The sequence below is a fragment of the Manacus candei genome, unplaced genomic scaffold, assembly GCF_025592945.1.
Source record: "Manacus candei isolate 608988 ecotype Guabito, Panama unplaced genomic scaffold, ASM2559294v1 h1tg000047l, whole genome shotgun sequence".
Taxonomy (NCBI): Eukaryota; Metazoa; Chordata; class Aves; order Passeriformes; family Pipridae; genus Manacus; species Manacus candei.
The window spans coordinates 12,109,621-12,136,398 of NW_026138095.1; the positions used below are offsets into that span (position 1 = coordinate 12,109,621).

Below are 26,778 nucleotides of genomic sequence, written 5' to 3' on the forward strand. Positions count from 1 at the left end.
TTTTGCATTGAGGCACTTGCACTTCTTTCAACAGATTCCTTCCTGGACAGATTTCTCCTTGCTGTGCCTGGGTATAAGAAACATGGCAAAGTTTTCCCTGATGTAAATTTTTGGGATCTACAGAGTTAAACTACAGTGAAATCTGGATCATCCGTTTCAGATTAGAGATTCTCTCTTTGTAAAAAACCACTATACCAGTGTCATGTAAACATACCTGAGTGAGAGAGAGGAGCTGTGTAAATTAAATCAAATTCAAAGCAGATGCTCAGTAGCTTAGACTGCCCTCCAGAGTTGCTCATGACAGCTGACCAAACACTTCACTTTTCTTTTAGTGAGCTTTATGTCCTACTTTATGTCCTACACTACAACGCTGAATACTGGGTCATTTGCCCAACCTTTTTTGCACTTTCTACTACCTCCTCTTCCAGCCTCCACAAACTTATTCCTGTGTGTTTCTTGTCTAAATATTCACTGAGTGTTCATGTACTATGTGTTCACAACACATACTCTTACATCTGCCATTGCTTTAGCTCTAATTTCCTTCAAAGAGATATTTTAAAACATCAGCTGAAAACACCGAAGGAGAAATTCTTGTTTTCTGTGTTTTATTTAGTTAATGCAAATGAGGAAAAAAGGAAATGGATCTGAATTTAGAGCTTTTGAGTGAAAGCAGTTGATGTTTTAACATTTTATCTTCTTTTTATGACTGTCTGAAAGAGCTTGTCTAATACTGTTTCTTCCAGGGGAGTTGCTAGAATAGCCTTGCTATTCAATTTGAATGGCACTGGACTATTTAACACTGAATTCAATCAGGGCCTGTCACCCCAGCTGGTCTGTGGCACCAAGATTGTTTTTGCATTGAAGTACAACTGACAGACGGGGGGGTAACACACTCAGTGTCATCTAGAAATGCTGCTGGTGGGGGAGGCAGTACTATTTAATGTAAAGTGTGTAATTTTAGCTGAACTTGGTATGCAAATTATTCTTCGCACAATTCTGGAGGATTTTGCTAGATTTCAGTAATCCTTCAATCCTCAAATGACTACTACCAAACACCTTTCAGGGATTTCACTCCAAGACACCAAGCAAAGCCAACATACTCATAATCACATTATGTTAACGCTGGGATTTATACTGGTCCTGAGGTACTCATATAGAGATACTAATGTAGACATAAGTCAATACCTGTGATGGGCACAGAAATTCCCATTAGGGATCCACAGGAACAATAGTCTCTGAATTTCAGCCAGCATATTTAGTCACACTGTGGATTTGCATATGCTCACAGAAACCCTTGGCCAAAGTAGGATCTCCTGCCACATTTGATGCAGGGTCAGGTGGGACAGTATATCCTGCAGCCCTTCTATACCCTGGGCAATCAGGCAGCATTCCAAATCTTCCTTGTAGGATGCAACTGTCTTCAGTTTCCTGAGTTTCTCTGTGTGAATCCTGTAGCATCCCTCTGAAGAGAAGGCTGCCTTCCCTCCTGAGGAGGGGACTGCAACCAGAGTGTGCCTGGGCTGTCAGAGCTCAAGGGCTGCAGTCTCAGACCAGGCAGAACAGATTGGCAGAGAGTTTCTTCCCTGTTGACTCAGGGGACAGACACAGTTCCTTTCTATTTCAGTGGATTAGGTTTACAGCTGCCATTTCTTTGTGCCAAGGAATGTGCTGATTCTTTCTGGTGACAGGAAAGCTGCCAGATTCACACCTTTGAGATAACAGTGCTAGTTCTCCTACTGAATAGGGTCACAAACTCCTGTCCCTCAGCCCTCAGGCTGCCTATTTCCACATAGCTGTTGTGGCATGATATTGAGAACAGCTTCAGTCAGAGTGGGCCAGAACCACTGTTAGAACTGGGTCCTGCTGGGCTGTAGTCCTAACATCCAGATTCTTCTCCAAGGATCAAACAGAGACTGGTTTCATGAACTGGATAGTCCAATATTTGAGACAGTGAAGGCCAAGTCTCTGAAGTAAATGGCAAATGGTTTGGTCTCTAAACCAACATATATATTCTTGTCTCCATGGATATTCTATTGAACGTACAGGCACCTCTTCCTGTTTGTATGCAAAGTGTGGAGTTACTGGGGGAATATAGATGCATCTGTGCACTTGAGTTGCTTTGCTTTAATGTCACAAAGATTCTTTAGCTGGAAACCCACATATGATTTAGTTAACTCAGTTAGCAAGACGGGTAAATACAGCAATAAAGATTTGAGTCTTTGTGATTCTACAGTTGCTGAGATACATTTAACGTTAAATGCTTTCTCTGTTAAGGATAGTGTGCAGCTGAGGACTGGTGAGGTCTGAGGTCAATCTGGGCTCCAATAATGCAAAGCAAATATGAAGCCCTGAACCTGGAGAGGAACAGCCCCAGACACCAGTATATGATGGGTGCTGACCACCCGGAAAGCAGCTTCACAAAAAAGGACCTGGAGGTCCTGTGGGACACGAAGCTGAACATGAGGCATGTTCATGTCCTTTCTGTGAAGAAGGTGAACGGTGTCCTGGCTGCATCAGAAGTGTTGCCAGCAGACAGAGGGAGGTGATCCTTGCCCTTGATTAGCACAGAGGGCACACCTGGAGTGCTGGGTCCAGTGCTGGGCTTCCCAGTATAAGAGAGAGATAGAGCTAGTGGAGAGGGTCCAGCAAAGGGCCAGTAAGATCAATGAGTTACTGGAGCATCTCTTTCCTAAGGAAAGGCTGAGAGACCTGAGACTACTCAGCCTGGAGAAGGCTCAGGTGAATCTCATCCATGGATATAAATACCTGAGGAGAAGGTGCACAGATGAAATCAGGCTCTTTTCAGTGGTGTCCAGTGACAAGACAAGAAGCAATGGGCACAATCTGACACACAGGAGGTTCCCTGTGAAAATTGGGAAACACTCTTCCTGTGAGAGTGACTGAGCACTGGCACAGGTTTCCCAGAGTTATTGTGAAATCTCCATCTTTGGAGATATTCAAAAGCCATCTGGATTAAAGCATCTCCTTCATTGCCATGTCCTGTTTCACAACCTTTTTCTGCGATTTGGACCCGTTTCAGAAAAAGACTTTATGTTTCTAGCACTGGTTTATGGGGACTTACTGGCACTAAATTCAATCTCCGAAGAACTGCTGAGTGATTGTCAAGATCCAGAGACATCTCAACCCATTGAGTGCTTCCTGTTCAAATCAGACCTTCTCTCAGCCTGCCCAGAGCTGCCTGGCCATGTGCTGCAATCCTGTGACAAGGATGGGTCCACATCCTGCACAGCACCACAGCAAAAGCCCAGAAGAGCTCTCTGTCATTGGCGACTGGGAAGGCAAAGATTTTTCAGTCCACAAAGTCAGGTGATCTAGCCCAGCACTCTCAGCTGGACTGTCCATGTAGAATAACAGTCATAGGATCTTTTTTGTTGGAAAAGATCTACAAGATCATCAAGTCCAACCTGTGACCAATCCCCATTTTGACAACTAGACCAGAGCACTGAGTGCCAGATCCAGTGTTTCTTGGATACCTCCAGGGATGGGGACTCCACTACCTCCCTGGACAGCCCCTTCCAATGCCTGACAGCCCTATCAGTGGAGAAATTCTTCCTGAGGTCCAACCTAAACCTCCCCTAAACCCAAATGGCACAGCTTAAGGCCATTTCCTCTTGTCTTGTCCCTTGTTCCCTGGGAGCAGAACCTGACCCCTACCTGACTACATCCTCCTGTAAGGGAGCTGCAGAGAGTAAGAAGGTCCTCCCAAGCCTCCTTTTCTCCAGGCTGAGTCCCCTCAGCTCTCTCAGCTGCTCCTGGTGTTCCAACCCTTCCCCAGCTCCATTCCCTTCCCTGGACATACTCCAGCCCCTCAATGTCTTTCTTGCAGTGAGGGGTCCAGAACTGGATGCAGCACTCGAGCTGTGGCCTCACCAGTGCCCAGCACAGTCACTTCCCTGCTCCTGCTGGCCACAGAATTTTTGATACAGGCAGGATGACATTGGCCTTCTTGCTCACCTGGCACACGTTTGCTTATGTTCAGTGGCTGTTGACCAGCACTCCCAGGTCCTTTCCTGCTAAGCAGATTTCCAGACTTTCTTTCCCCAGCCTGGAGTGCTGTGAGGGGTTATTGTGGCCAGAGTGCAGGACCTGGAACTTTACTGAATTTCACATCACTGACCTTGACTCTTTGATCCAGCCTGTTCAGACCCCTCTGCTGAGTCTTCCTGCCCTCCAGCAGATCAACACTCCCACCCAACTTGGTGTCCATCAGAAAACTCCCGAGGGTGCCCTCGATCCACTTATTCAGATCATTGGTAAAGATACTAAACAGGACTGGCCAAATACTAAGCCCTGGGGAACCCCACTGGATATAACTCCATCCGCCACTCTCTGGGCCTGGCCATCAGTGTGTTTTTAACCCAGGGAAAATGCCCCTGTCCAAGCCATGGCTCTCAGTTTCTCCAGGTGAATACTGGGGGAGACGTTGTCAAAGGCTTTGCTGAAGTCCAGGTAAACATATCCACAGCCTTTCCCTCGCCCACCCAGCAGGTCACTTGGTCATAGAAGGAGATCAGATTGGTCAGGCGGGATCTGCCTTTTCTAAACCTGTGCTGGCTGGGCCTGGCCCCGCAGTGTATGTATCCTGTACCTGCTGTGTGATCTGTTCCATAACCTTTACCAGCACTGAGGTCAGGCTGAGAAGCCTGGAGTTCCCCAGATCCTCCTTCCAACACTTCTTGTGGATGGGCATCACATTGGCACCTCCAGTCATCTGGGACCTCTCTGGTGAGCCAGGACTGATGATAAATGATGGAGAGTGGCTGGGCAAGCTCTTCTACTACCTCCCTCAGCGCCCTCGGGTGAATCTCATCTGGCTCTGTGGATTTGTGAGTGTCTCAGTGGCTCAGCAGGTCACTAATTGCTCCTGGGTCACAGGGAGTCCATTCTGCTCCCCATCCCTGTCTAACAGCTCAGGGGGCTGGTTGCCCGGAGAAAAATTGCTCTTCTTGTTGATGACTAAGGCAAAGAAGGCATTAAGTTCCTCAGCCTAAATCTGACAGGGTTTAAAATAGTTTATGTGACTGTGCCCTATTCCAGAAACTAGACCAGTGTCTCTCCAGCACTACCAGCAAATCCCCTTCCCCTCCCCCATCAGCACTGTACAGGCATGTCTGCCACCCCCAGTGGTCTGGTAAAGACATCACTGTGGTGTTCTGGACTGTTCAAATGTCTAAGTGTGCAAGATATTTGTGATGAAATGGAAGAGCTGGGCTGAGGATATATTGCGTAGAGAGCATCTGGGACTGCACACTGAGATGTTGTGTTTGTGCGTATGTCCAATTATTTGTATAGTCATGAGTGAATAGAGGATTCCTCTATCAGTTGTAGGCAGGGAAAAAACCTGTGGAAGGTATTCCAAATCAGAGTTACCCTTCCTAGGTTTACAGGCATGGGAATATCTAGATAAACTAAGAAGTTTTCAGCAAAAGCAAGGAGTATCTCTTGCTCACTGGCATTAACCTGCAGATCAGAAGTCTCAGCAGGTATAATCCCTCGCAAGGTTCACAATAACACTTCTTGGAGAATCTCCCACTTATTTGCAATTTGCAAAGAGGTATGCATGTACATGTGTGTGTGTGTGCACTCTTCCTGATATCCCCAAAGCTACCTCACATCTCTTCAGAGGCATCAGCTTAAAAGCCCAGGTAGGACCCAGCCTCTCCTTGCTGCAGTGTTTGGCTGACCATCCTGCTGTGCCTGTTATCCTGCTCAGCTCTTCTACATCTGCACCTCTGCTTTCAGAATTTTACCAACAAAACTGCCAAAAGTTTTTAATAATGCTAATTTATCTTTTAATATCCTGTTTTATCTATTGTACAGCTGGGATAGCTGGGACAGACATACCAAGCAATCCATCTTGGATTGTGCAGTGAGTCGTTGGGAAAGGCAGCAATAGAATCCATAAGTCCTGAATCCAAGTTCTCCAAGTGCTTTGACTAGTCCGGATTCCCTCCTTAACACCCTTGTGAGATTGTTTATAGGAGCTGTATTCATATAGCTGGTAAGACATCAAAATTTTCTAATTATATCTAGTCATGTCAAATGACAATTATGCCCTTAGTTCAGTTTGCCAGACAATGCTTTACCAAAGAAGGCTTGCCAAAAATGTTTTGACCGAAGAAAGAGGAGGCATCTGTAGCATCTGCAGACGAGATCGTATAAAACGTCCCCGCGACACGTCTGCCCTGGCTCCAGGGAAAGCTCCAAGGTAGGTGAGGGGGGTCTGCAGGCTGGCAGGAAGGGATGGTGCCCTTATGTGCCACAACATTCCTGCTGCTTCCAGTGTTCGTCTCCAGGAGGAGACTCCATTATAAACCTGCTCTCAAGGCATCTAGACGTTTTCACTCTGGATTTCTGTGCAGTAGCAATGAGGGAACTGCCATTTCTGTTTTACAGCACTGACCAGCTGCCAGCCTGCAAGCCACCCATCTGGTGTCACAGGAGGTAAGAACCTGATTTACTGATTCTTAGAGGGCAGAGACAGATCCCTTTGGATGGGGTTTCTGGCAGGCTCACTGGTTCACCCTATGTGCAGACCTGGTGGGACTGCAGTAGAAAGGGGAGGTGCCAAAGGCTACGTTTGAAGCCTCTGAACACTGATGATAGACCAGAAAATGCCCATGGGGACGTTCTTCACTTCTGCTTACTTGACCTTACAGAAATCAAGGTGCGCTGCTTTCCCAGCTTTGCTATGGCAGCAGGAGAATGGGACTAGATAAGCACAGTAGGAAAAAGTGCAAAATCCTGTATTCTACCCAAGAATATATTAATTAATAAATCATCTGAGGAAACGCACCTTCTAACCACCTTTGTAAAGTGCCAGAACTCTCTTACAAATTCTCTTACTCCTGACAAAAAAATATATTTACTACCTAATGAACAAAGATGGTATAAATTTTACTAATGTAGCTAGAGAATTTTCAAATGCACTTGGCTAAATTTAGGTACCTACACATTTAATACATCATCTGAAGAAATACCCTCTTTTTTGTTTTTTACATTTGAGAACTCACCTGTTCCTGGATTTTTTTCAGTAGGTATTTATTTGGGATCTTAACACAGCCTTGGCAATTCCAATTTCAATTCTTGAATTTTATTTCACCTAAGTCAGAATTTTGGGGCTGAAATTATTTAAGTGTTGTAGTGAATGAAAACAAATGTGCACAGCAAATTAAATTGTAGCAGAATATTAAAATGTCACAAAGCTTGCCCTTCTTTTCTTTTTCAGTTGAAAACTTCTTTAGCAACATTCATTAATTTCTCACTACCTTTGCATCACCATTACATTTAGTAGGTAAATGTCCCACAGATTCAATGTTTTCCAAGATTGTAGTTCACCTGCACTACAGTTTTTCAGTAGTTTTACTTCATTGTTCATCCTTTTAATGAATTTGCCTAATGGCGATGTCTCGATGTCTTAGTGAAACTTCCTTAACAAATTCACTCGTCTTACAGGCACAGTATTCTTAAAGCACCAAACCATAGTTCTGAAAAGGGCATTAATGAGTGTTTGAAGACCTAGACTACATGAAAGCCCCTTATTTTCTAGGTTGATGTAAAATTAAATTTCTACTTATCTCATGTTAAAATAGAGTATGAAGAGAAACCAAGGCATAGGATAAAACATTTTCCCAAATCTTGAAAAAATGTAAGTAATCAGTGCCATATTGTTTCTCCTCAGAGCCATCTGCTGACGTATCCTCAGCAGACGTAAATAGCAGCCATGGCCTCTGGAGATGCTGAGATGGCTGTTTTTGGGGAGGCGGCTCCTTACCTGCGAAAGTCAGAAAAGGAGAGAATTGCAGCCCAGAACAAGCCTTTCGATGCCAAGTCATCTGTCTTTGTGGCTCATCCTAAAGAATCCTTTGTGAAAGGGACAATTCAGAGCAGGGAATCAGGGAAAGTCACTGTCAAGACTGAAAAGGGAGAGGTGAGTGAAAAACAAGCCTGAAGGACCACATTTTCTTCCCACTCTGGGATCTTAGCTGACATCCATGCATGTCCTGCCTCTGATAGACCCTGACTGTGAAGGAAGATCAAGTCTACTCCATGAACCCTCCCAAGTATGACAAAATTGAGGACATGGCCATGATGACCCACCTCCACGAACCCGCTGTGCTGTACAACCTCAAAGAGCGTTACGCAGCCTGGATGATCTACGTAAGTGGCAGCAGCAGCTTCCTCTGGGCAGCTGGAGGAACTGCTCTGCCAGGCCCAGGGGAAGCCAACGTGCTGTGTCCCTTCCTCGCAGACCTACTCGGGTCTCTTCTGCGTCACTGTCAACCCCTACAAGTGGCTGCCCGTGTACAACCCGGAGGTGGTGTTGGCCTACCGAGGCAAGAAGCGCCAGGAGGCCCCTCCACACATCTTCTCCATCTCTGACAACGCCTATCAGTTCATGCTGACTGGTGAGTGCTTGACCTCCCTCACAGCCGTCTAATCAAAAACCCTGCTGATCTCACTGGGACACGTGACAAGCCAGTTAAAACTACCACAGAGCTGCATGATTGTGAACTTGAGTGAGTTATACAGCAAATAATTTCAAGTGAAAGTGACACAAAAGCATGCATAGACTCACTATAATGTATTATTTTCACTTTATTGTACAAAATTCTATACTCTCCCACTGCACAGTACAAGAAATAGTGCTTGACTCAGTTTTCTACATTTTTTCACTGATAAGAAATTTATTATTCCATATAATCCAGTATTTTGAACATGGGTAGGCAATGCATTTATATTTCGTGATGAGAACTATGTCAAGGGAAAATTGATACTTAGCTTGTATTAGGTCCAGATGCCCCTGACTCTTCAATATATCCATTTGGGCTTATTCTTAATACTGTTAGGACCTAGAAGAGAACTGGGTAGTCTTAGACTTTCTGAAGAATCCCCAGCTTCTATTTACACCTCTACTTCTACTCAGCTTAGGGTTACCCAGGTCAGTTGCTAACACAGCTCTCATTTTGCCTCTTCCCCAGATCGGGAGAACCAGTCCATCCTGATCACGTACGTACACCCCCTGCTCGGGTCCCTGAGGGGCTGCCCAGGGCCAGGGCCCCTCCTGCCTGACCACACGCTCTCTGCTTCTCTCCTTGCTCTGACAGCGGAGAATCCGGTGCCGGGAAGACTGTGAACACAAAGCGTGTCATCCAGTACTTTGCAACAATTGCAGCCAGCGGGGAGAAGAAAAAGGAGGAGCAGACATCAGGCAAAATGCAGGTGAGTCAGGAAGAACAGACTGGACACTTGGGCTGTCATTGCCCTGTTGACTCAACACAGTTGGTGAATAATTTTCCCCCTGCAGGGGACGCTTGAGGATCAAATCATCAGCGCCAACCCACTGCTGGAGGCCTTTGGAAACGCCAAGACCGTGAGGAACGACAACTCCTCGCGCTTTGTGAGTTGGTGACTTGGACAAAATCTCTCCCTCTCATGGCAGGACAAGTGATGCCTGAGCAGGTCTCCATGTAAAGGAGATGTCAGAGAAATCCATCCAGATTCAAATGCTGCTGCTTCTCCTTAACAGGGCAAATTCATCAGAATCCACTTTGGGGCCACAGGCAAACTGGCTTCTGCTGATATTGAAACTTGTAAGAGACTCTCTTGGACTGGTCCCATCCCTTCCCAAATTCCCACCTCCATGTGCATTGCTGTGCCTAACTCTTTCTACCTTCCTGGGCAGATCTGCTGGAGAAGTCCAGAGTCACTTTCCAGCTCAAGGCGGAAAGAAGCTACCACATCTTTTATCAGATCATGTCCAACAAGAAGCCAGAGCTAATTGGTAGGAGACGTCACGGAGCTTTTTGAAGGAAGATCTCTGAGTAAGATTCAACTACCTTACAAAAAGTATTAAATTTAACCCACGTACACATTTGTTTTCAGAAATGCTCCTCATCACCACCAACCCTTACGATTTCCCTTTTGTGAGTCAAGGTGAGATTAGTGTTCCCAGCATTGATGACAAGGAGGAGTTGATGGCAACAGATGTGAGTAACGTACAAAACAAGTCAACAGGCATAGGTCATACATCACATAACACACAAATATTTCACTTTGCTGATTGTATTATCAGAGTGCCATTGACATCCTGGGTTTCACTGCTGATGAGAGAACAGCCATCTACAAGCTGACAGGGGCTGTCATGCATTATGGGAACCTGAAGTTCAAGCAGAAACCAAGAGAGGAACAGGCAGAGCCTGAAGGCACAGAAGGTACTATTGAGCTCAATAATTAACCCTTCTGTAAGCCACTGTGGAAGACAGCAAAAGTTGTTAATTTTTGGACTTTAGGATCCCAAGAAAATTAGTCAGCCAGGAAAAAACCCTGTCCCTTGTCCTTAGTACACCAAGTTCCCTTATTTCAGGATTTATGTATCTTATGCTATGAACAGTTAGCAGTATAAACGTCCAGGAAGTCAGGAGTGATGGATGTTCCTTTAGTCATGCCTTTGTTGGAATATGGCTTGCAACTGTGAAACAACCCAGTGATTCAGTTCTAACATGAGAGGGACTACGTTCCCATTTGTCTTCCCCCATCCAACACGAGGGGAAGGCAGCGGTAAAGGTGTATTTGATTCCTCTCCTTCGTGGGACCTACAACCTCTGTCTCCAATTCTGTGAGCAACACCTCCTCTTGCTAAAGGACAAGGCAGGAGGTGGGGAGCACCATAGGTAACAGGATGAAGCCCAATTAGTTTTACTGAACATCAGAAACAAAAGCTCAGAAAGGGTTCTGGATCTGAAAGAGAACAGAGATATTGTCTCTGTGTTCCATACTAAATATTGTGTGGTCTAGATCACCTGAATGCAGATCAGTACCTGGTTGTTGTCACTGCAGCTCCACGTGCACTACGAGCTTTCAGACTAACAAGCTTAATTTTTCAATTCAGTGCCAGGAGACTTTTGGAAACATCATCACTTTCTACATGTTCCAGGGAAGATTTTAAAACATAAATTGTTTTAGAAAAGCTCAATATGCATAATGACAAGTGTGAAGTTGTCAAGATTCCCTTTTGGAGAGCCTATCAAAAGTTTTCAAAGAACAGAAATCTGAACCATGTAGCCTTTAGGCTGAATCCTGGGAAGGCTGCTCCAGGATTCAAAATTTACTGGATGTTAAATTCTTCCTTTTTCCTTTGCCTTTTCAGTTGCTGACAAGGCTGCCTACCTGATGGGCCTGAACTCAGCTGACATGCTCAAGGCCCTCTGCTACCCCCGAGTCAAGGTGGGGAATGAATATGTGACTAAGGGTCAAACAGCACAGCAGGTAAGAAACATGTTGTAGCCTCTAACCATGTTTAGAATTAATATCATGTTGATTTTCCTCTGCCCTGTATGGTAATGCCAGGCATTTATTTTTTCCTATAGGTGCATAATTCAGTGGGTGCCCTGGCAAAGGCTGTCTATGAGAAGATGTTCCTGTGGATGGTTGTTCGCATCAACCAACAGCTGGACACGAAGCAGCCCAGGCAGTACTTCATTGGTGTGCTGGACATTGCTGGCTTTGAGATCTTTGATGTAAGTAAGATTCAGTAAGAGCTACTTGGAAGTGACAGCTGAATGTTATGATCAACTTGAGACACATTTTAAAGAAGACATAATATTATCAGATGATTAGTGTTATTTTTCTTTTTTGTTATGAATTAAAAAATGACTTTTCAAAAGACTTGTCTTATTTCAAGATGTGAAAACTCAAAAGTACAGAAAGGTCCAATCAGAAAAATTCCTTGGTTATATAGTCAGGGACAAGATAATATAAAAATATGTACACCACGATAGTCCTAAGCTTGTGTTTCTTCTTCCTGTAACTTACTTGGTATATTATTAATGAAAAAAAATTCCTTGTGGACAATTAATTTGATGCCTTTCTCTTTTTCATTATGTAGTCAAAAAGCAGACTGAAGAAATGCACACAATGAAGCCAAGATAACTCCATTCCTTAGATTTAAAGGAAGTTTTGCAATTATTGCTGCATCTTTCAATATGTATCCTTCTTATTTTATTTCCAGTTCAACAGCTTTGAGCAGCTGTGCATCAACTTCACCAATGAGAAACTGCAGCAGTTCTTCAACCACCACATGTTCGTGCTGGAGCAGGAGGAGTACAAGAAGGAGGGAATTGAATGGACATTCATCGACTTTGGGATGGACCTGGCTGCCTGCATTGAGCTCATTGAAAAGGTATCCTACCTGTTCAAATGAGTTACATGCAGAAAAACTCTGTGGTCTCATTGTTCAAAGGGATCTTCCATGTTCCTGTGCAAGTATTCTGTATTTCTTATTCAAAATACCTTGCCCCATAGTTTACTTTTTCTGTTAAGTGAGAAATGAAGGAAATCGTGACAGATGTGTGACTGATCTCTTTCCAAGCACAAAAAGTTTGATTAACTCCCCAAAAGTGTGTTCTTCCAAACCAGCTAGAGCCAATTTCCAGGTCAGTGTACCCTCCTCACCTTTCAGCTCTGACAAGAGTGCTTGTACAGCAGAACAGCTGCATCTTTTCAAAATGGACGCAGAGGATGGACACACATAAATAACTGTCAGTACACAATCACACTTGCAGGTACCTCCTTTGACTAACAGTGTGAAGGCAGTTGTACTGCACATGAGATGGCAAGTTCAGTAGCTGGCAAATGATGAGTAGTTGGAATCACAGAATCAGCTCTGGGCATCACTTAACCCAAGCCGCTTGTTCAAGGCAGGGTCAGCTAGAGCAGTTTACTCAGGACCATGTCCACTTGGATTTTTAATATCTCCAAGGGTGCAGATGCCACAGGGAACTTGTTCTAACTCTGGACCATCTTCACAGTAAAGAAGGTTTTTCTTCTCATTAAATGGAATTTGGTGGATCATGCCTCTTTCTTCTTGTCCTATCACAGGACATCACTGAGCTCTCTCTTCTCTCCCTCCCATTAGGTATTTATATAGATTGATAAGATCTCCCAGACCCTTCTCATTCCATGCAGGACAGTTCTGTCAGCTTATTTTTGCATGTCAGGTATTCCGATCATTAAATATATCTGTGGCCTCTCACTGGGCTCACTCTACTATGTCCGTGGGAGTAGCCAAGAGCTAGAACAGCACTCCAGATGTTTCTCATCAGAGCTGATTAGAGAGGAAGGATGGACTCCCATTAGCAACAGAATGCAGCTGAGGATGAGTTGTCTGCCTTTGCTGCAATGGTGTATTTTCGGCTCATGTTCAATGTGTCTAATACATCTGTTTTTGCTCTCAGTCCCACCACATAAGAAGGTAGTGCTCTGATATTATAAAGCACATTCTCCACACAAACTAAATTAATTTCTATTATTCTTTATAGTTAATTTTGTATAAAAAATATAGGTATCAATGTATTCAATCCCACCTTCTAGAAGAAAATGTAATTAAATATTAATATTTTCTGATGTGTATCTCAATCTGTGTTCCATTACTGTGTCTACATGAAGGTCATTATTGCCCTGAAAGCTAAATTACAATCTGTCACCCTTGTGATTTCTCCCAGCCAATGGGCATCTTCTCCATCCTGGAAGAGGAGTGCATGTTCCCCAAGGCAACTGACACCTCTTTCAAGAACAAGCTCTATGACCAGCACCTGGGCAAGTCCAGCAACTTCCAGAAGCCCAAACCTACCAAAGGCAAGGTTGAGGCCCACTTCTCCCTGGTGCACTACGCTGGCACAGTGGACTACAACATCACTGGGTGGCTGGAGAAGAACAAGGACCCCCTGAATGAAACTGTCATTGGGCTGTACCAGAAATCATCTGTCAAGACCCTGGCCTTACTCTTTGCCAACTATGGTGGAGCAGAATCAGGTTGGTTCTATGAATCCCATATTTTCACTGATGTACAGCTTACAAAAAGGAATAATAAAAGGCAAAAGCAAAAATCTAAAATCTGTTTTATTTATTTTTAATTTAGCCGAGGCCAGCGGTGCAGGCAAGAAAGGTGCCAAGAAGAAGGGTTCTTCTTTCCAGACTGTCTCGGCTCTTTTCCGGGTAGAGTAGAGACTTCACTCTTTCTTCCTAAGATAAGGAGTAAACTCACCAATCACTATGGTTTGTCTTTTTTTGGTTTAGTTCTTTTAAAAGATCCTGAAGTTCTTGGGCCACATTTTACTAGGAATAAATCCAGTGTAATCTACTCATACTCCATTCCACTGAATGCACAGCTTTTCTATTTGCCCACTTGTCCGAGGATGATATTTCTAGATGGAAGAATGTCATAGAAAAAAATGTCTAAAATATACTTAAAATAGACCAGATTTCCTCCAGATGCCCGCCTCTGGTTTCAGAAGGTGTTATTGCCCTTTTACAACATTCTGGCCACTTTTGACCTGTTTACTCCATTTATATGTCTAATTTTTCTGTCTGACTCAAGGATCAATTTCTTATACTTGAAATACTATCACTCCTTGAGTTATGGATTTTTAAGATGTCGATACTTCACAGTCCTTTGTCATAACCAAGTCTTGCTTCCTGACTGCTCCATACATCTCCTCCAGGTGAAATACCTCCTGTCTCCTGAGGTATTACCTTTTTCATCCTTCATGTATGCCTCCCTTCTTAATATTGCTTAATTTTTTCTACAGGTCTGCTGTCATATGATTCATCACCTGACAGCCTCTAGGCAGTGCTCTGAAACAGGACATGGGCATGTGCATATGCCCCCCAAAAAATAATCATAGAATTGTAGAATATGCTGAACTGGAGAGGACCCATCGGGATCATCCAGTCCTGGCCCTGCCCAGGACACCCAAACTATTCCATCTTGTCCCTGAGAGCATTGTCCAAACACTCCTTGAGCTCTGGCAGTCTTGGGGCCATGATCACTGCCCTGGGGAGGCTGTTCGATGTCCAACCACCCTCTGGGGCAATTATCATAGCTGTACTGCCTGTATCATTTAAAAATAATGCAAAAAGTCTATGTCTAAAGGTCATAAGACTTTAGGAGGTAATGTTGTAAGAGAACTATTGTTTGGTGCATTTGGGTTGCATTTCTGTTATGTTTTTAAATTTTGTTCCACTATCCCTCTTGTTTAGATATGTTAATTTTTATGCATCCTAATGTTTTCTCTGTTTTATTTACATGCTTTGTGGTGTCCTCTAGAAGCACCTGCTTCCCTCCCCTAATTATAGACAATAATTTTTTATAAATAACTATACAAATATCAATTACAAAACAACGGATGGGATTCATCTCACTTTGCCATACAAGATAAATGTATATTCTAGACATATAAAACTGGTTTTTTTCCTTCAGCTTTTAGTAGGGAAAAAAAGAAGGTTTTATGTAGTGTGCTCCATATGACCCAGCTTTGATGCCTCCTGCAGAATGCTTCCCACTCATTGCCTCATAGGAATACTACTTTATCTCTCTGAGTACATCCTGTGGATATAATTTCTGATAAAGGCATTCCACTAGAGTCAGTGAAATGTATTACAATTCTATGTTTAAGAGTACAATATTTTCTACAGATTACTCAGAATAACTTCATACATTAAGTTAATAACAGCAAAGATCTGTGGAAAGTCAGAAAACCTGATGCAGAGGGCTTCAGTTCAGGGTTCTGCTCACTTGTGTACATCTCATTTCAGAGGGCTTGATGCTTACAGAAGAAATTATGTTTGCTAATATCAACTTTTCTTAATGACTCTCCCAGGAGAATTTAAACAAGCTGATGACCAACCTGAGGAGCACCCACCCCCATTTTGTGCGCTGCATCATCCCAAATGAAACGAAAACACCTGGTAAGAGGTTTACATGTGTATTGATTGAATATTCTCAGTATGGTGCAGCTCTTGCTCTGTGTGTTACAGAACATGGTGTGTATTTGTGCTCTGCATTGCTCAGGTGCCATGGAGCATGAGCTGGTGCTGCACCAGCTGCGCTGTAACGGCGTGTTGGAAGGGATCAGAATTTGCAGGAAAGGATTTCCCAACAGAGTCCTGTATGCAGATTTTAAACAGAGGTCAGACTTCATCCCCTTACTGGATCACTTTGCCCATCTTGAGTAGCTTGTGAAATTTAATTTTTCCCTCCTGTGCCTAAAGCCTTCCCTATAGTTTCAGTATAATAAGTGCTGTTATATTCTCAACTGTTCTTAGACTCTTTCTTTCCACGTAGCAGCCAGGTGGTCTCAACAACAGACCTCTTCATATTCATAGAATTATAGAATCATTTAGGTTGGAAAAGACCCTTAAGATCATTGAGTCCAAAGCAAATCCTTCTATTTTCTTCCTCAGATACAAAGTATTAAATGCCAGTGCTATCCCAGAGGGACAGTTCATTGACAGCAAGAAGGCTTGTGAGAAACTTCTTGGATCAATTGATATAGACCACACTCAATACAAATTTGGTCACACTAAGGTATAAGATCTACTTGCTTCAAGTACCATGGGTTTTTGGTTTGCATGGCTTGAGACTGACACTCAGTTACTCCAGATAGTATGTGAAATGATCCAATGGTGTATGTAAAAGAAATCAATCAAGTAGTTTTTTACTCAACATTTGAATAAACTGAAATTCATTGCCATAGGATGGTTTAATTAAGGGTTAAATAAGTGTTTCTAATTCAAGACAAACTTGCAGAATGAAAGAATCAAAGCAAAATATCTGGCTATTATAGTTCCTCAACTGCAGATAACCAGAAGCTTGGAGTTACAAAAGAGTCGGGCACTACATGTATTCTTTGTGGTTTTGCTCTTTCTCTTAACTTCCCATAGTGTCTGTCATGGGGGGAAGGGCACCAGGTTACCCTGAACAAGCACATACACTGCACCTATTTTCATGTTCTTACCTAAGGTGTTCTTCAAAGCTGGGCTTGTAGGCCTTCTGGAGGAGATGAGGGATGAAAAGCTGGCACAGCTCATCACCCGCACACAGGCCAGATGCAGGGGTTACCTGATGAGGGTGGAGTACCAGAGAATGGTGGAGAGAAGGTAGGCTTCTCTTCAAATCAGGTTCACCCTACTTGGCTTATTGTGTCATCACAGTATAAATATTGAATAATAATTTGACTTACCTTTCAGAGAGTCCATCTTCTGCATCCAGTACAACATTCGTGCATTCATGAATGTCAAACACTGGCCCTGGATGAAGCTGTTCTTCAAGATCAAGCCCTTGCTGAAGAGTGCAGAGTCTGAGAAGGAGATGGCCAACATGAAACAAGAGTTTGAGAAAACTAAGGAAGAACTTGCGAAGTCTGAGGCAAAGCGGAAGGAGCTGGAGGAAAAAATGGTGAAACTGGTGCAGGAGAAAAATGATCTGCAGCTCCAAGTGCAGGCTGTGAGTATTGCCAGCGTGTTTTATCCCAACTCTGCTGTGACTATCAAGTTGATATTTACAATTACACTTTCAAAAGACACATAGAAACTACAATTTAGCTCTGTTCAATTTTGATTCTTTAAGTGGTGCTCTTACAAGCTTTAATAAGGACTGCCAGCATATTACCTGGATGAGACTTTCTATGGTGTATGCTGAGCTCTCTTAGCATTTCTCAGAGTCGCAGACTAATCACAGCTGGAAGAGACCTTCAAGATCATCTGCTCCAACCATCAGCCCAGCACCACCATAATCCCTCCTAAACCGTATTCCCAAGTGCCACATCCAGACTCCTGTTGAACACTTCCAGAGATGATGACTCTACCACCTCCCTGGGCAGCTTATTCCAATGCCTGACCACTGTTTCAGTGAAAATTTTTTTTCTGATATCAAATCTGAACCTCCTCTGGCACAACTTAAGGCTGTTTTCTCTTGTTATTTCACTTGAGACATGGCAGAAGAGACCAACCCTCACCTCACTACTCCCTCCTTTCAGGCAGTTGTAGAGAGCAATGAAGTTCCCCCTGAGCCTCCTCTTCTCCAGACTAAACAAACCCAGCTTGCTCAGCCACTCCTTATAGGACTTGTTTTTTGATCCTCCACTGCCTTCACTGCCCTTCTGCTTATATCAGAACAATCAAGAAACTTTCCTTTGTAAAATGTTTCTTTTGCTAGTACTTTTTCCTATGTCTCCAAAACTAAATGTGCCTCTCCTTACACACTCATAATTAAGAATTCTCAGGACAACTTAAGAAGACATTACTTTCCTCTCCTTATTCTCCACTAGAACAAGATAACTTGTTTCTTTATAGTTTAGGTGGTGGTTTGAATAGTCAGGATAGTAACAGACTTTACTATGGTATAATAATGAACTAACTAAGAGGAAAGAGAATTTAATATTCTCACTCACCGTCCTACATCACGGGGAATCACTACACAAAATCACATGCTACATCTGCGGTGTTACAGTGCTGTGCTTTCTAAATTAAATCAGTCACAGAATAGAAAAGACTGACTCCTCTAAGTGATACTATGCAGCATACGTGACATATAGAAAAAGCCACACTTTTTAAAGAGTCTTAAGCTGTAAAAAGATGAAAGAATCCACGCACTGCTAATATTACTATTTTTCTTTCATACTTTTTCTGTTGGACTGAAACCTGAGACAAAATATAACAAATAACACAGGACATATGTTGCAGAAAAGAAGCCTGGAGGCAAATTTTCCAGCAGGTCTTTTTCTTCTTAGCTGATGACAGTAGCACAGAGAAGAGACAAGGCTGACAGATACTGAGTATTTTGGGGCCAATGGTGTTGAAAATATAAATCAGAAACAGTTACTCCAGGAAGAGAGTAAGGTGAAAAAAAATAAATACAGGAATGGTGTCAAGATAATTGTGTCTTCAGTATTTATACGCATCTTGGCATATAATTATCACTCAGAACTTCACAAACATGGGAGATATTCCTATGATTAAAACCGAATTTATGCACTTTGTTCCAGAGTTTGATACTGTGGGATAAGTTTGGATTCTGTACCCTGCGCAAATATATAAATACTCAAGTTTTGAGGTAGATTGAAAAGGATTTTACTTGGTTTAAGATTTAAAGCCAGTCTGTTTCAAAACTAACAATATAAAATCAATTATATATTATATGTCATTTTATTGGAACATGTATCAAATTTTTAAATACAAAACTGCTATCCAGGACTCTGAATTATGCAGGTAAGAATCTCAATATTCCCTCAAAAAGTGTATCCCTAACAATGGCATTTTCCCACCAGGAAGCTGATGCTTTGGCTGATGCTGAGGAAAGGTGTGACCAACTCATCAAAACCAAAATCCAGTTGGAAGCCAAAGTTAAGGAAGTGACTGAAAGGGCTGAGGATGAGGAGGAAATCAATGCTGAGCTGACAGCCAAGAAGAGAAAACTGGAGGATGAATGTTCAGAGCTGAAGAAAGATATCGATGACCTTGAGCTAACACTGGCCAAGGTGGAGAAGGAAAAGCACGCCACTGAAAACAAGGTACGAGGCAGAAAATCTCACCCACACTCCAGAAAAAAGCCCCGTGCTGTTCCAGGACTTCTGTATCTATTTCCTTGATTTACACTTGCTCCCTTCTTCCTAAAGGTGAAAAACCTCACAGAGGAGATGGCAGCCCTGGACGAGACCATCGTCAAGCTGACAAAAGAGAAGAAAGCCCTCCAAGAGGCCCATCAGCAGACCCTGGATGACCTGCAGGCAGAGGAGGACAAAGTCAATACACTGACCAAAGCCAAGACCAAACTGGAGCAGCAAGTGGACGATGTAAGCCCACGGACACACAGCAGGAACAGACAGGTATGGAGTTTGAGCTGGCTGGTGGAGCACTGATGGCCTTGTTCTGTGTAGCTGGAAGGGTCCCTGGAGCAAGAGAAGAAACTGCGCATGGACCTGGAGAGAGCCAAGAGGAAACTGGAAGGAGACCTGAAGCTGGCCCAGGACAGCATCATGGATCTGGAGAATGATAAGCAGCAGCTGGATGAGAAACTGAAGAAGTGAGTGTGGCCCTGGGGCACCTCAGTGCTGGGCTGCAGCTCTTGTCTTTTTCCTTTGAGCTGTAACCCACTTTGCTTTGCCCAAAGGAAAGACTTTGAAATCAGCCAGATCCAGAGCAAAATCGAGGATGAACAACTTCTGGGCATGCAACTACAGAAGAAGATCAAGGAGCTGCAGGCAAGTGTCTGCCCTTCCCCTGCCTGCCCCAGGCTCGGCTCAGGGAGGAGGAGGAGGGCACGGGCGTGAAGGGTCCCTCGTGTTCTCCAGGCCCGTATTGAGGAACTGGAGGAGGAAATCGAGGCCGAGCGAACCTCTCGCGCTAAAGCAGAGAAGCATCGGGCTGACCTGTCCAGGGAGCTGGAGGAGATCAGCGAGCGCCTGGAAGAAGCAGGAGGGGCGACGGCAGCTCAGGTGGAGATGAACAAGAAGCGGGAGGCAGAATTCCAGAAGATGCGCCGGGACCTCGAAGAGGCCACGCTGCAGCACGAAGCCACGGCTGCCGCCCTGCGCAAGAAGCACGCGGACAGCACAGCTGAGCTGGGGGAGCAGATCGACAACCTGCAGCGCGTCAAGCAGAAGCTGGAGAAGGAGAAGAGCGAGCTCAAGATGGAGATTGATGACTTAGCCAGTAATATAGAGTCTGTCTCAAAAGCCAAGGTACACAAATATTTTTATTAGGAATTTGGGAGCAATGTGATGATTTTGTTTAATTTTATATTTTTTTAACTAGTATCAGGTTATAAGTGATTTTTCCAAATCTAATGTGCAGAACTATGGGTGTATGCACAGAGTCCCCAGACATGTTAACTGCATCTTCTGGATATATTTTCCTCCTGTAAAGAAGGAAGGATCAAGACATTTTCTCTATTTTCTTACATATAGATATATAGAGAGATATATAAATGTAATATATATATTTACTTACATATTTTCTTATATATATTTTCTTGTGACTGATACATAGGCAAACCTGGAAAAGATGTGCCGCACCCTGGAAGACCAGCTGAGTGAATATAAAACAAAGGAGGAGCAGAATCAGCGCATGATCAGCGATCTTAGTGCTCAAAGAGCTCGTCTACAGACAGAATCTGGTACAGCACTTCCACCTCTAATTTGGAAATGGTAGAACTCCATAAATTATTTTCTTGGCTATTAAAATGTTTTCTCAACTACAAACTTTTCCAGGTGAATATGGACGCCAGGTGGAGGAAAAAGATGCTCTAATTTCTCAGCTGACTAGAGGAAAACAGGCTTTCACCCAGCAGATTGAAGAACTGAAGCGGCAACTAGAAGAAGAAATAAAGGTGAAGATATATAGGTTACAGATAAAATCTTTGACATAACATTAATTCTGATGAGATGCCCAATACTTCAAAAGGTGATCCAATTAAAAGTTCAAACCATCTCCCCAGGTCATGCAATCTAGGGCCTATCAGCACAGGACTCTCAACTTTTTATCTTGCAGCCACTTAATTGCTATTTCTGTGGATATATATCAGTGTCAAGAGAAAATTTCCCAGGATACATTTAGTCATTATTGCAATGTTTTTCCCACAGGCCAAGAACGCCCTGGCCCACGCCCTGCAGTCCGCTCGCCACGACTGTGACTTGCTCCGGGAACAATATGAGGAGGAGCAGGAAGCCAAGGGGGAGCTGCAGCGCGCCCTGTCCAAGGCCAACAGCGAAGTGGCCCAGTGGAGAACCAAATACGAGACGGACGCGATTCAGCGCACGGAGGAGCTCGAGGAGGCCAAGTACGTGGGGAGTGGGATGAGAAATGACTGCAGAAGACTGAGAGCGGTCAAGGGAAATGGGAGTCTCTGAGTGGGCTGAGATAGGGTTAGGATGAAGGCAGGGATATACTGTCTTTGTGGTGAAGGGAAGGCAGGGCAGGGAAGAGAAAAAAAGTGTATATTGGAAGGGAAAGCACAGGCTTTAGGGCTAGAAGTGCTAAGACAGGCCTAAATCCTTCATAGGTGCTTGGACACAGAAGAGATAGATCCTTTAGGATCTGTGAAAAGTGCTCAGCTGGAACCCCCCAAAGTGGCCAACTGCCCACTCATGGCAGTGCAGAATTGACTCCCTTCTAAGCTCTAAGCTGCCACTGTGCTTATCTCCTCCCAGGAAGAAGCTGGCACAGCGCCTGCAGGATGCAGAGGAACACGTCGAAGCTGTCAATGCCAAGTGTGCCTCCCTGGAAAAGACAAAGCAGAGGCTGCAGAATGAAGTGGAGGACCTGATGATTGATGTGGAGCGATCCAATGCTGCCTGCGCTGCTCTGGACAAGAAGCAGAAGAACTTTGACAAGGTCTTTTGGGCTCCAGCCCTGGGACTCCTGGGCAGAGCCTCCCCCCGGGATGGCCACATCCCTACTCACGCCCCGTTTCTCTTCAGATCCTGGCAGAATGGAAGCAGAAGTATGAGGAAACGCAGGCTGAGCTGGAGGCCTCCCAGAAGGAGTCTCGCTCCCTCAGCACGGAGCTGTTTAAGATGAAGAATGCCTATGAGGAGTCCTTGGACCACCTGGAAACAATGAAGCGGGAGAACAAGAACTTGCAGCGTAAGTCCCTGGCCCTCTGCTCCGGGATGGGCTTTCTCACCAGCTGAGCATTGCTGCGGGGTCTGTGCCTGCAGCTCTGCAAAGATGCCTGTCACCCTGGTGGGACAGGGCCCTTCCCATTCTGCTCTGGGCCTGAGCAAGCCATTGGTCTTTGTTCCCACAGAGGAGATTTCCGACCTCACGGAGCAGATTGCGGAGGGAGGAAAGGCAATTCATGAGTTGGAGAAAGTCAAGAAGCAAGTTGAGCAGGAGAAATCTGAAATCCAGGCTGCTCTGGAGGAAGCTGAGGTACCTGGCCAGAATCATTGCTGTCTGCACTAAATGTGTGAGCAAGGCAGAAACAATGCTAAAAAGGCCTTGCTTCTGCTCTGTTCTGGCTGCGGAGGGCAGCCAGCTGAGATTTCCTGGAATATTCTCTAATTCCCTAGAAAGCAAGCAGTAGGTTTATCAGTGTTCCCCATGTTTGTGTCCACTTGTCCAGGCCTCTCTGGAACACGAAGAGGGGAAGATCCTGCGCCTGCAGCTGGAGCTCAACCAGGTGAAGTCTGAGATTGACAGGAAGATAGCAGAGAAAGATGAGGAGATTGACCAGCTGAAGAGGAACCACCTCAGAATTGTGGAGTCCTTGCAGAGCAGCCTGGATGCTGAGATCAGGAGCAGGAATGAAGCCCTGAGGCTGAAGAAGAAGATGGAGGGAGACCTGAATGAAATGGAGATCCAGCTCAGCCACGCCAACCGTGTGGCTGCAGAGACACAAAAGAACCTGAGAAACACACAGGGAGTGCTCAAGGTCTGTTCAGCAGAGCTGCAGAAAGAGCAATAAGATCCCCGACATTTTTGGCCCTCAAGCGCACACTGACACGATGTAATTCCTCTTGTCTCTCTTACAGGACACCCAGATCCATTTGGACGATGCTCTCAGGACCCAGGATGACCTGAAGGAGCAGGTAGCCATGGTGGAGCGCAGAGCAAACCTGCTGCAGGCTGAAGTTGAGGAGCTACGGGCAGCCCTGGAGCAGACGGAGCGGTCGAGGAAAGTGGCTGAGCAGGAGCTCCTGGATGCCACAGAACGTGTGCAGCTCCTCCATACCCAGGTCAGGGCAGGGAGCAAAGGCAGCCGTGTTGACACATAACAAACCCAGAGAGCTGGAATATACCAGGGGACAGGCAGTACTAGAATGGCCTCTCTACTGCTGTCCGCCAGGAAAGGCATGTTCAGTGTCCATCACCCGAGCCCACCACTGGCATTACGTAAACAACCACTGTACAAAGAATTCCACATTCACAATTGCCGATGGAACGGGAAAGACTTGGCTCAGGCAGTAGGTTTGTTATTGCAGACCTTAGAATAAAAATCTTGCCATGTCCTTCCTGTTGCACAGAACACCAGCTTGATCAACACCAAGAAGAAGCTGGAGACAGACATTTCTCAGATTCAGGGCGAAATGGAGGATACGATCCAGGAGGCCCGCAATGCTGAAGAGAAGGCCAAGAAGGCCATCACAGATGTGAGTCGGGGCTCCTTTCATTGCTGATGGGGATGTATTCTCCCCAAAATGTCTCCAGCCCCACAAGGGCTTTGACCTTTTGCTCTGCTCAGGCGGCCATGATGGCAGAAGAGCTGAAGAAGGAGCAGGACACCAGTGCCCACCTGGAGAGGATGAAGAAGAACCTGGACCAGACGGTGAAGGACCTGCAGCTTCGTCTGGAAGAGGCCGAGCAGTTGGCCCTGAAGGGAGGCAAGAAGCAAATCCAGAAGCTGGAGGCCAGGGTGAGTAGGGCTGTGTTGGTGCATGAGTGACCCCATCTCTTGGAGAGACACCCCCAGGGAAGCTGCAGGGACGGGCTTCTCATTGCAGGTGCGGGAGCTGGAAGGGGAGGTTGATGCTGAGCAGAAGCGCAGCGCTGAAGCCGTGAAGGGTGTGCGCAAGTACGAGAGGAGGGTGAAGGAACTCACCTACCAGGTAATGGCCCCTGTGGGCATCTGCAAAAACTGAAAGTGTTTGCACCTGATTGCCAAGGGGAATTGCTACCTGCCACAGTGGGGGAAACAATTCACACTCTTTCCTGTTTGCTAACTGCTTTAGTCTGAGGAAGACCGAAAGAATATTCTCAGGCTACAGGATCTGGTGGACAAGCTGCAAATGAAGGTGAAATCCTACAAGAGACAATCTGAGGAGGCTGTAAGTATCACTCTGAGTGCTTGGCAAGAAACACTTTCCAAGAGGGTAGCTTGGCCACTGAGGAAGCTTGGCCCAATAGAAGAAAGTTGGAAGGTGTCACTGGTCAATAATGGAGTTCTTCAAGTTCTCTGAAAGGCTCCTAAATCAGCCTCACATGGAGAATGAAATCAATGAGTCACTAACAAGACTAATAAGAGGGCAAATGCACACAGCATTTTCTGCATCAGGACAACAAAGCAGCCTGTAAGAAGGAGTCTTATTAATGGTAAGGACAGTACAGTACATTAAGAAGTTTTGAAAATAACTTAGTTTCAAATTTTTGATAGCAGACAGAGAAGGTGTTGGAAGTATCCTCCCAAGCCACTTTGTGTTCAGCTCTTAGAATTGTGCAGGGACCCTTTGCCTGTTTCTGGGCGTGCAGCACTCAGGGAGGAACTGAGGCAATCCTGCAGTCCCTGAATTTATGATTGGCTGAGCGTGGCTTCTTCACTGTGGCAAACAGCCCAGCCCAGACAAAGGCTTCTGGACTCAGTGAGGGGGGTCTGTGAGAGGGGCACTGAGGAGTTTTCAAGGATCTCACTGAGACTCACGGATAAGCTGTGGTGGGTGGTGGATGGAAGTTTGTGCCCTCCCCCAGGCCAAGGCACAGGAGCAGTGACACCCCTGCCCTGGGCTCCTCACCACCAACTCCTTCTCTCTCCCAGGAGCAGCTCTCCAATGTCAACCTCTCCAAGTTCCGCAAGATCCAGCACGAGCTGGAGGAAGCCGAGGAACGGGCTGACATTGCAGAGTCACAGGTCAACAAGCTCCGAGCCAAGAGTCGGGAGTTTCATAGGAGGATAGAAGAGGAAGAGTGAGATTGTCATGAGGTACAAAGTGACCTGCGGGCTGCACAAAATGTGAACCCTTTGTCACTTCCTTCTGCAATGTACCCACCTCAGTGTCTAGTGAATAAAGAGTAGATTCCTCTGCAAACACACCATGACCAGTGCCTTCTTTGGGTTTGGTTTTCTCACCATACTCGGGATATTGCATTGGAGAAGAAGACTCCTTACTTTTTCCTGGTTAGGAAAGGGGAGCTGATGCAAATGTTGGACTGAGGACCTGCAAACTTAGAATCTGGCCATTCCTGTGGAGACTCCTGAAAATCCAGCCTGCGCTCTCTTTTGTCTCCAGCAGCTCCTTGTCCTGCTCCTGCCTTCACGTGCTCCTAATGCTTCTCTCATTGTCCTTTCAGCACAAGTTCCTTCCCATGGGAGAGGCAAGAGAGGGTGATCTCCTGTCCTTTTTCCTTTCCCTGCCCATGTTTCTGATGCTGCCACTCACAAACCCTAAACGCCTACCCCAAGCAATCAGAGGTTACAGTGCACTGCACCATCAAGGACCAACAGTCCCTTGAAAGAGACAATTTTGGTCACTGCGTACTGACAGTGTCTCTACATTGTGCCATCTCCCTTACCCTGGATCCCCTCAGCTGCTGCCACCACCTGCTCCCAGTTTCCTCTTAGTGGGCAAACAGCAGAGCCCCGCCTGGGGCCCCGTGCTGGAAGGACTCTCCCTTAGTACCCACCTCTCGCACAGCACATGCACCAACACACCTCCTCAACGATCACCTCAGAGGTCAGCCTTGGCACCTCCTGCACAACAGGCTGCACATGGCACTGTCTCAGACAAGAGAAAAGAAGAAAACAGATGGGTGCAGCCCTCCATTCCTTCCTCCCATTACTGTCCCTTGTGAGCATTGGTGAGCAGAACTTCTGTCAGTGCTTCAGTGCTGTATCTCAGCAGAGAGCAATGGGAGATGGTTGTTTAGGGGCAAACCTCAGCCTTCAATCACAAAGACCTTAAGAAAGCCACCTAACACCTGGCCAGACTAGTCCTCTCTGACAATGTCTCACAGCATGCATTGACCTGCCACCACAGGCAGGGCCTCTTGGCCTTAGCCTTTGCCTGCCCAAGCCCACCTGTGAGCTGACTGCTCCTCTTGGGTGGCAGTCCCACCTGCAGGCATCTCCAAAGCTTCAGGGGGGCTGGGTAGAGTCTGAAGGCACACAACATCCATGAGTATCCCTGTTAGCTGGAATGGCTGGTGCAAGCGTTAACTTCTGAGACTCTCTGAAACCCTGCTCTACAGACCCTGCACCACCCTTTG

At 45.3% G+C, this 26,778-nt stretch overlaps 1 protein-coding gene and 3 long non-coding RNA genes across 9 annotated transcripts in view; 1 reads left to right on the forward strand and 3 right to left on the reverse strand.

The window, feature by feature from the left end:
* Positions 1 to 6,420: 6,420 nt before the first annotated feature.
* On the forward strand, positions 6,421 to 25,608 carry LOC127475857 (myosin heavy chain, skeletal muscle, adult-like). The gene is made up of 39 exons (XM_051798063.1): positions 6,421 to 6,465; positions 7,703 to 7,951; positions 8,038 to 8,181; positions 8,273 to 8,429; positions 9,003 to 9,030; positions 9,129 to 9,243; positions 9,329 to 9,421; positions 9,551 to 9,614; positions 9,707 to 9,805; positions 9,907 to 10,010; positions 10,097 to 10,235; positions 11,171 to 11,289; positions 11,391 to 11,540; positions 12,032 to 12,202; positions 13,524 to 13,833; positions 13,940 to 14,016; positions 15,681 to 15,768; positions 15,872 to 15,989; positions 16,264 to 16,387; positions 16,823 to 16,959; positions 17,050 to 17,305; positions 19,128 to 19,370; positions 19,476 to 19,652; positions 19,737 to 19,882; positions 19,970 to 20,060; positions 20,151 to 20,540; positions 20,848 to 20,974; positions 21,069 to 21,187; positions 21,441 to 21,637; positions 22,008 to 22,191; positions 22,278 to 22,443; positions 22,607 to 22,731; positions 22,925 to 23,233; positions 23,334 to 23,537; positions 23,826 to 23,951; positions 24,044 to 24,214; positions 24,303 to 24,407; positions 24,531 to 24,626; positions 25,331 to 25,608. The coding sequence occupies exons 2-39, from the start codon at positions 7,745 to 7,747 to the stop codon at positions 25,481 to 25,483; spliced, it is 5,829 nt and encodes a 1,942-aa protein (XP_051654023.1). The 5' UTR covers positions 6,421 to 6,465; positions 7,703 to 7,744; the 3' UTR covers positions 25,484 to 25,608.
* Positions 8,309 to 26,778, reverse strand: part of LOC127475874 (uncharacterized) — a 72,781-nt gene continuing 54,311 nt past the window's right edge. Inside the window, exon 2 of the long non-coding RNA XR_007906373.1 lies at positions 8,309 to 9,660. This is a non-coding gene — a long non-coding RNA (uncharacterized LOC127475874). The remainder of the gene's footprint in view (positions 9,661 to 26,778) is intronic.
* LOC127475860 (uncharacterized) overlaps positions 13,903 to 26,778 on the reverse strand; it is a 53,852-nt gene continuing 40,976 nt past the window's right edge. For all 6 annotated transcript variants that reach the window (XR_007906354.1, XR_007906353.1, XR_007906352.1 and 3 more), the window contains 2 exons: positions 17,043 to 17,159; positions 13,903 to 14,043 (listed from right to left, as the gene is read on the reverse strand). This is a non-coding gene — a long non-coding RNA (uncharacterized LOC127475860). The remainder of the gene's footprint in view (positions 14,044 to 17,042; positions 17,160 to 26,778) is intronic.
* LOC127475873 (uncharacterized) lies at positions 20,376 to 20,896 on the reverse strand. The gene is made up of 2 exons (XR_007906372.1): positions 20,809 to 20,896; positions 20,376 to 20,716 (listed from the first exon to the last, which is right to left on the reverse strand). It is a non-coding gene; the product is annotated as an uncharacterized LOC127475873 (long non-coding RNA).

Bases quoted from the DNA above. Each gene is read 5' to 3' on its own strand.
- LOC127475857 (XM_051798063.1), top strand. From the start codon at position 7,745: ATGGCCTCTGGAGATGCTGAGATGGCTGTTTTTGGGGAGGCGGCTCCT. The intron at 10,011-10,096 runs GTGAGTAACGTA...TTGTATTATCAG, and splicing joins AGGAGTTGATGGCAACAGAT to AGTGCCATTGACATCCTGGG. The intron at 23,234-23,333 runs GTCTGTTCAGCA...TCTCTCTTACAG, and splicing joins ACACACAGGGAGTGCTCAAG to GACACCCAGATCCATTTGGA.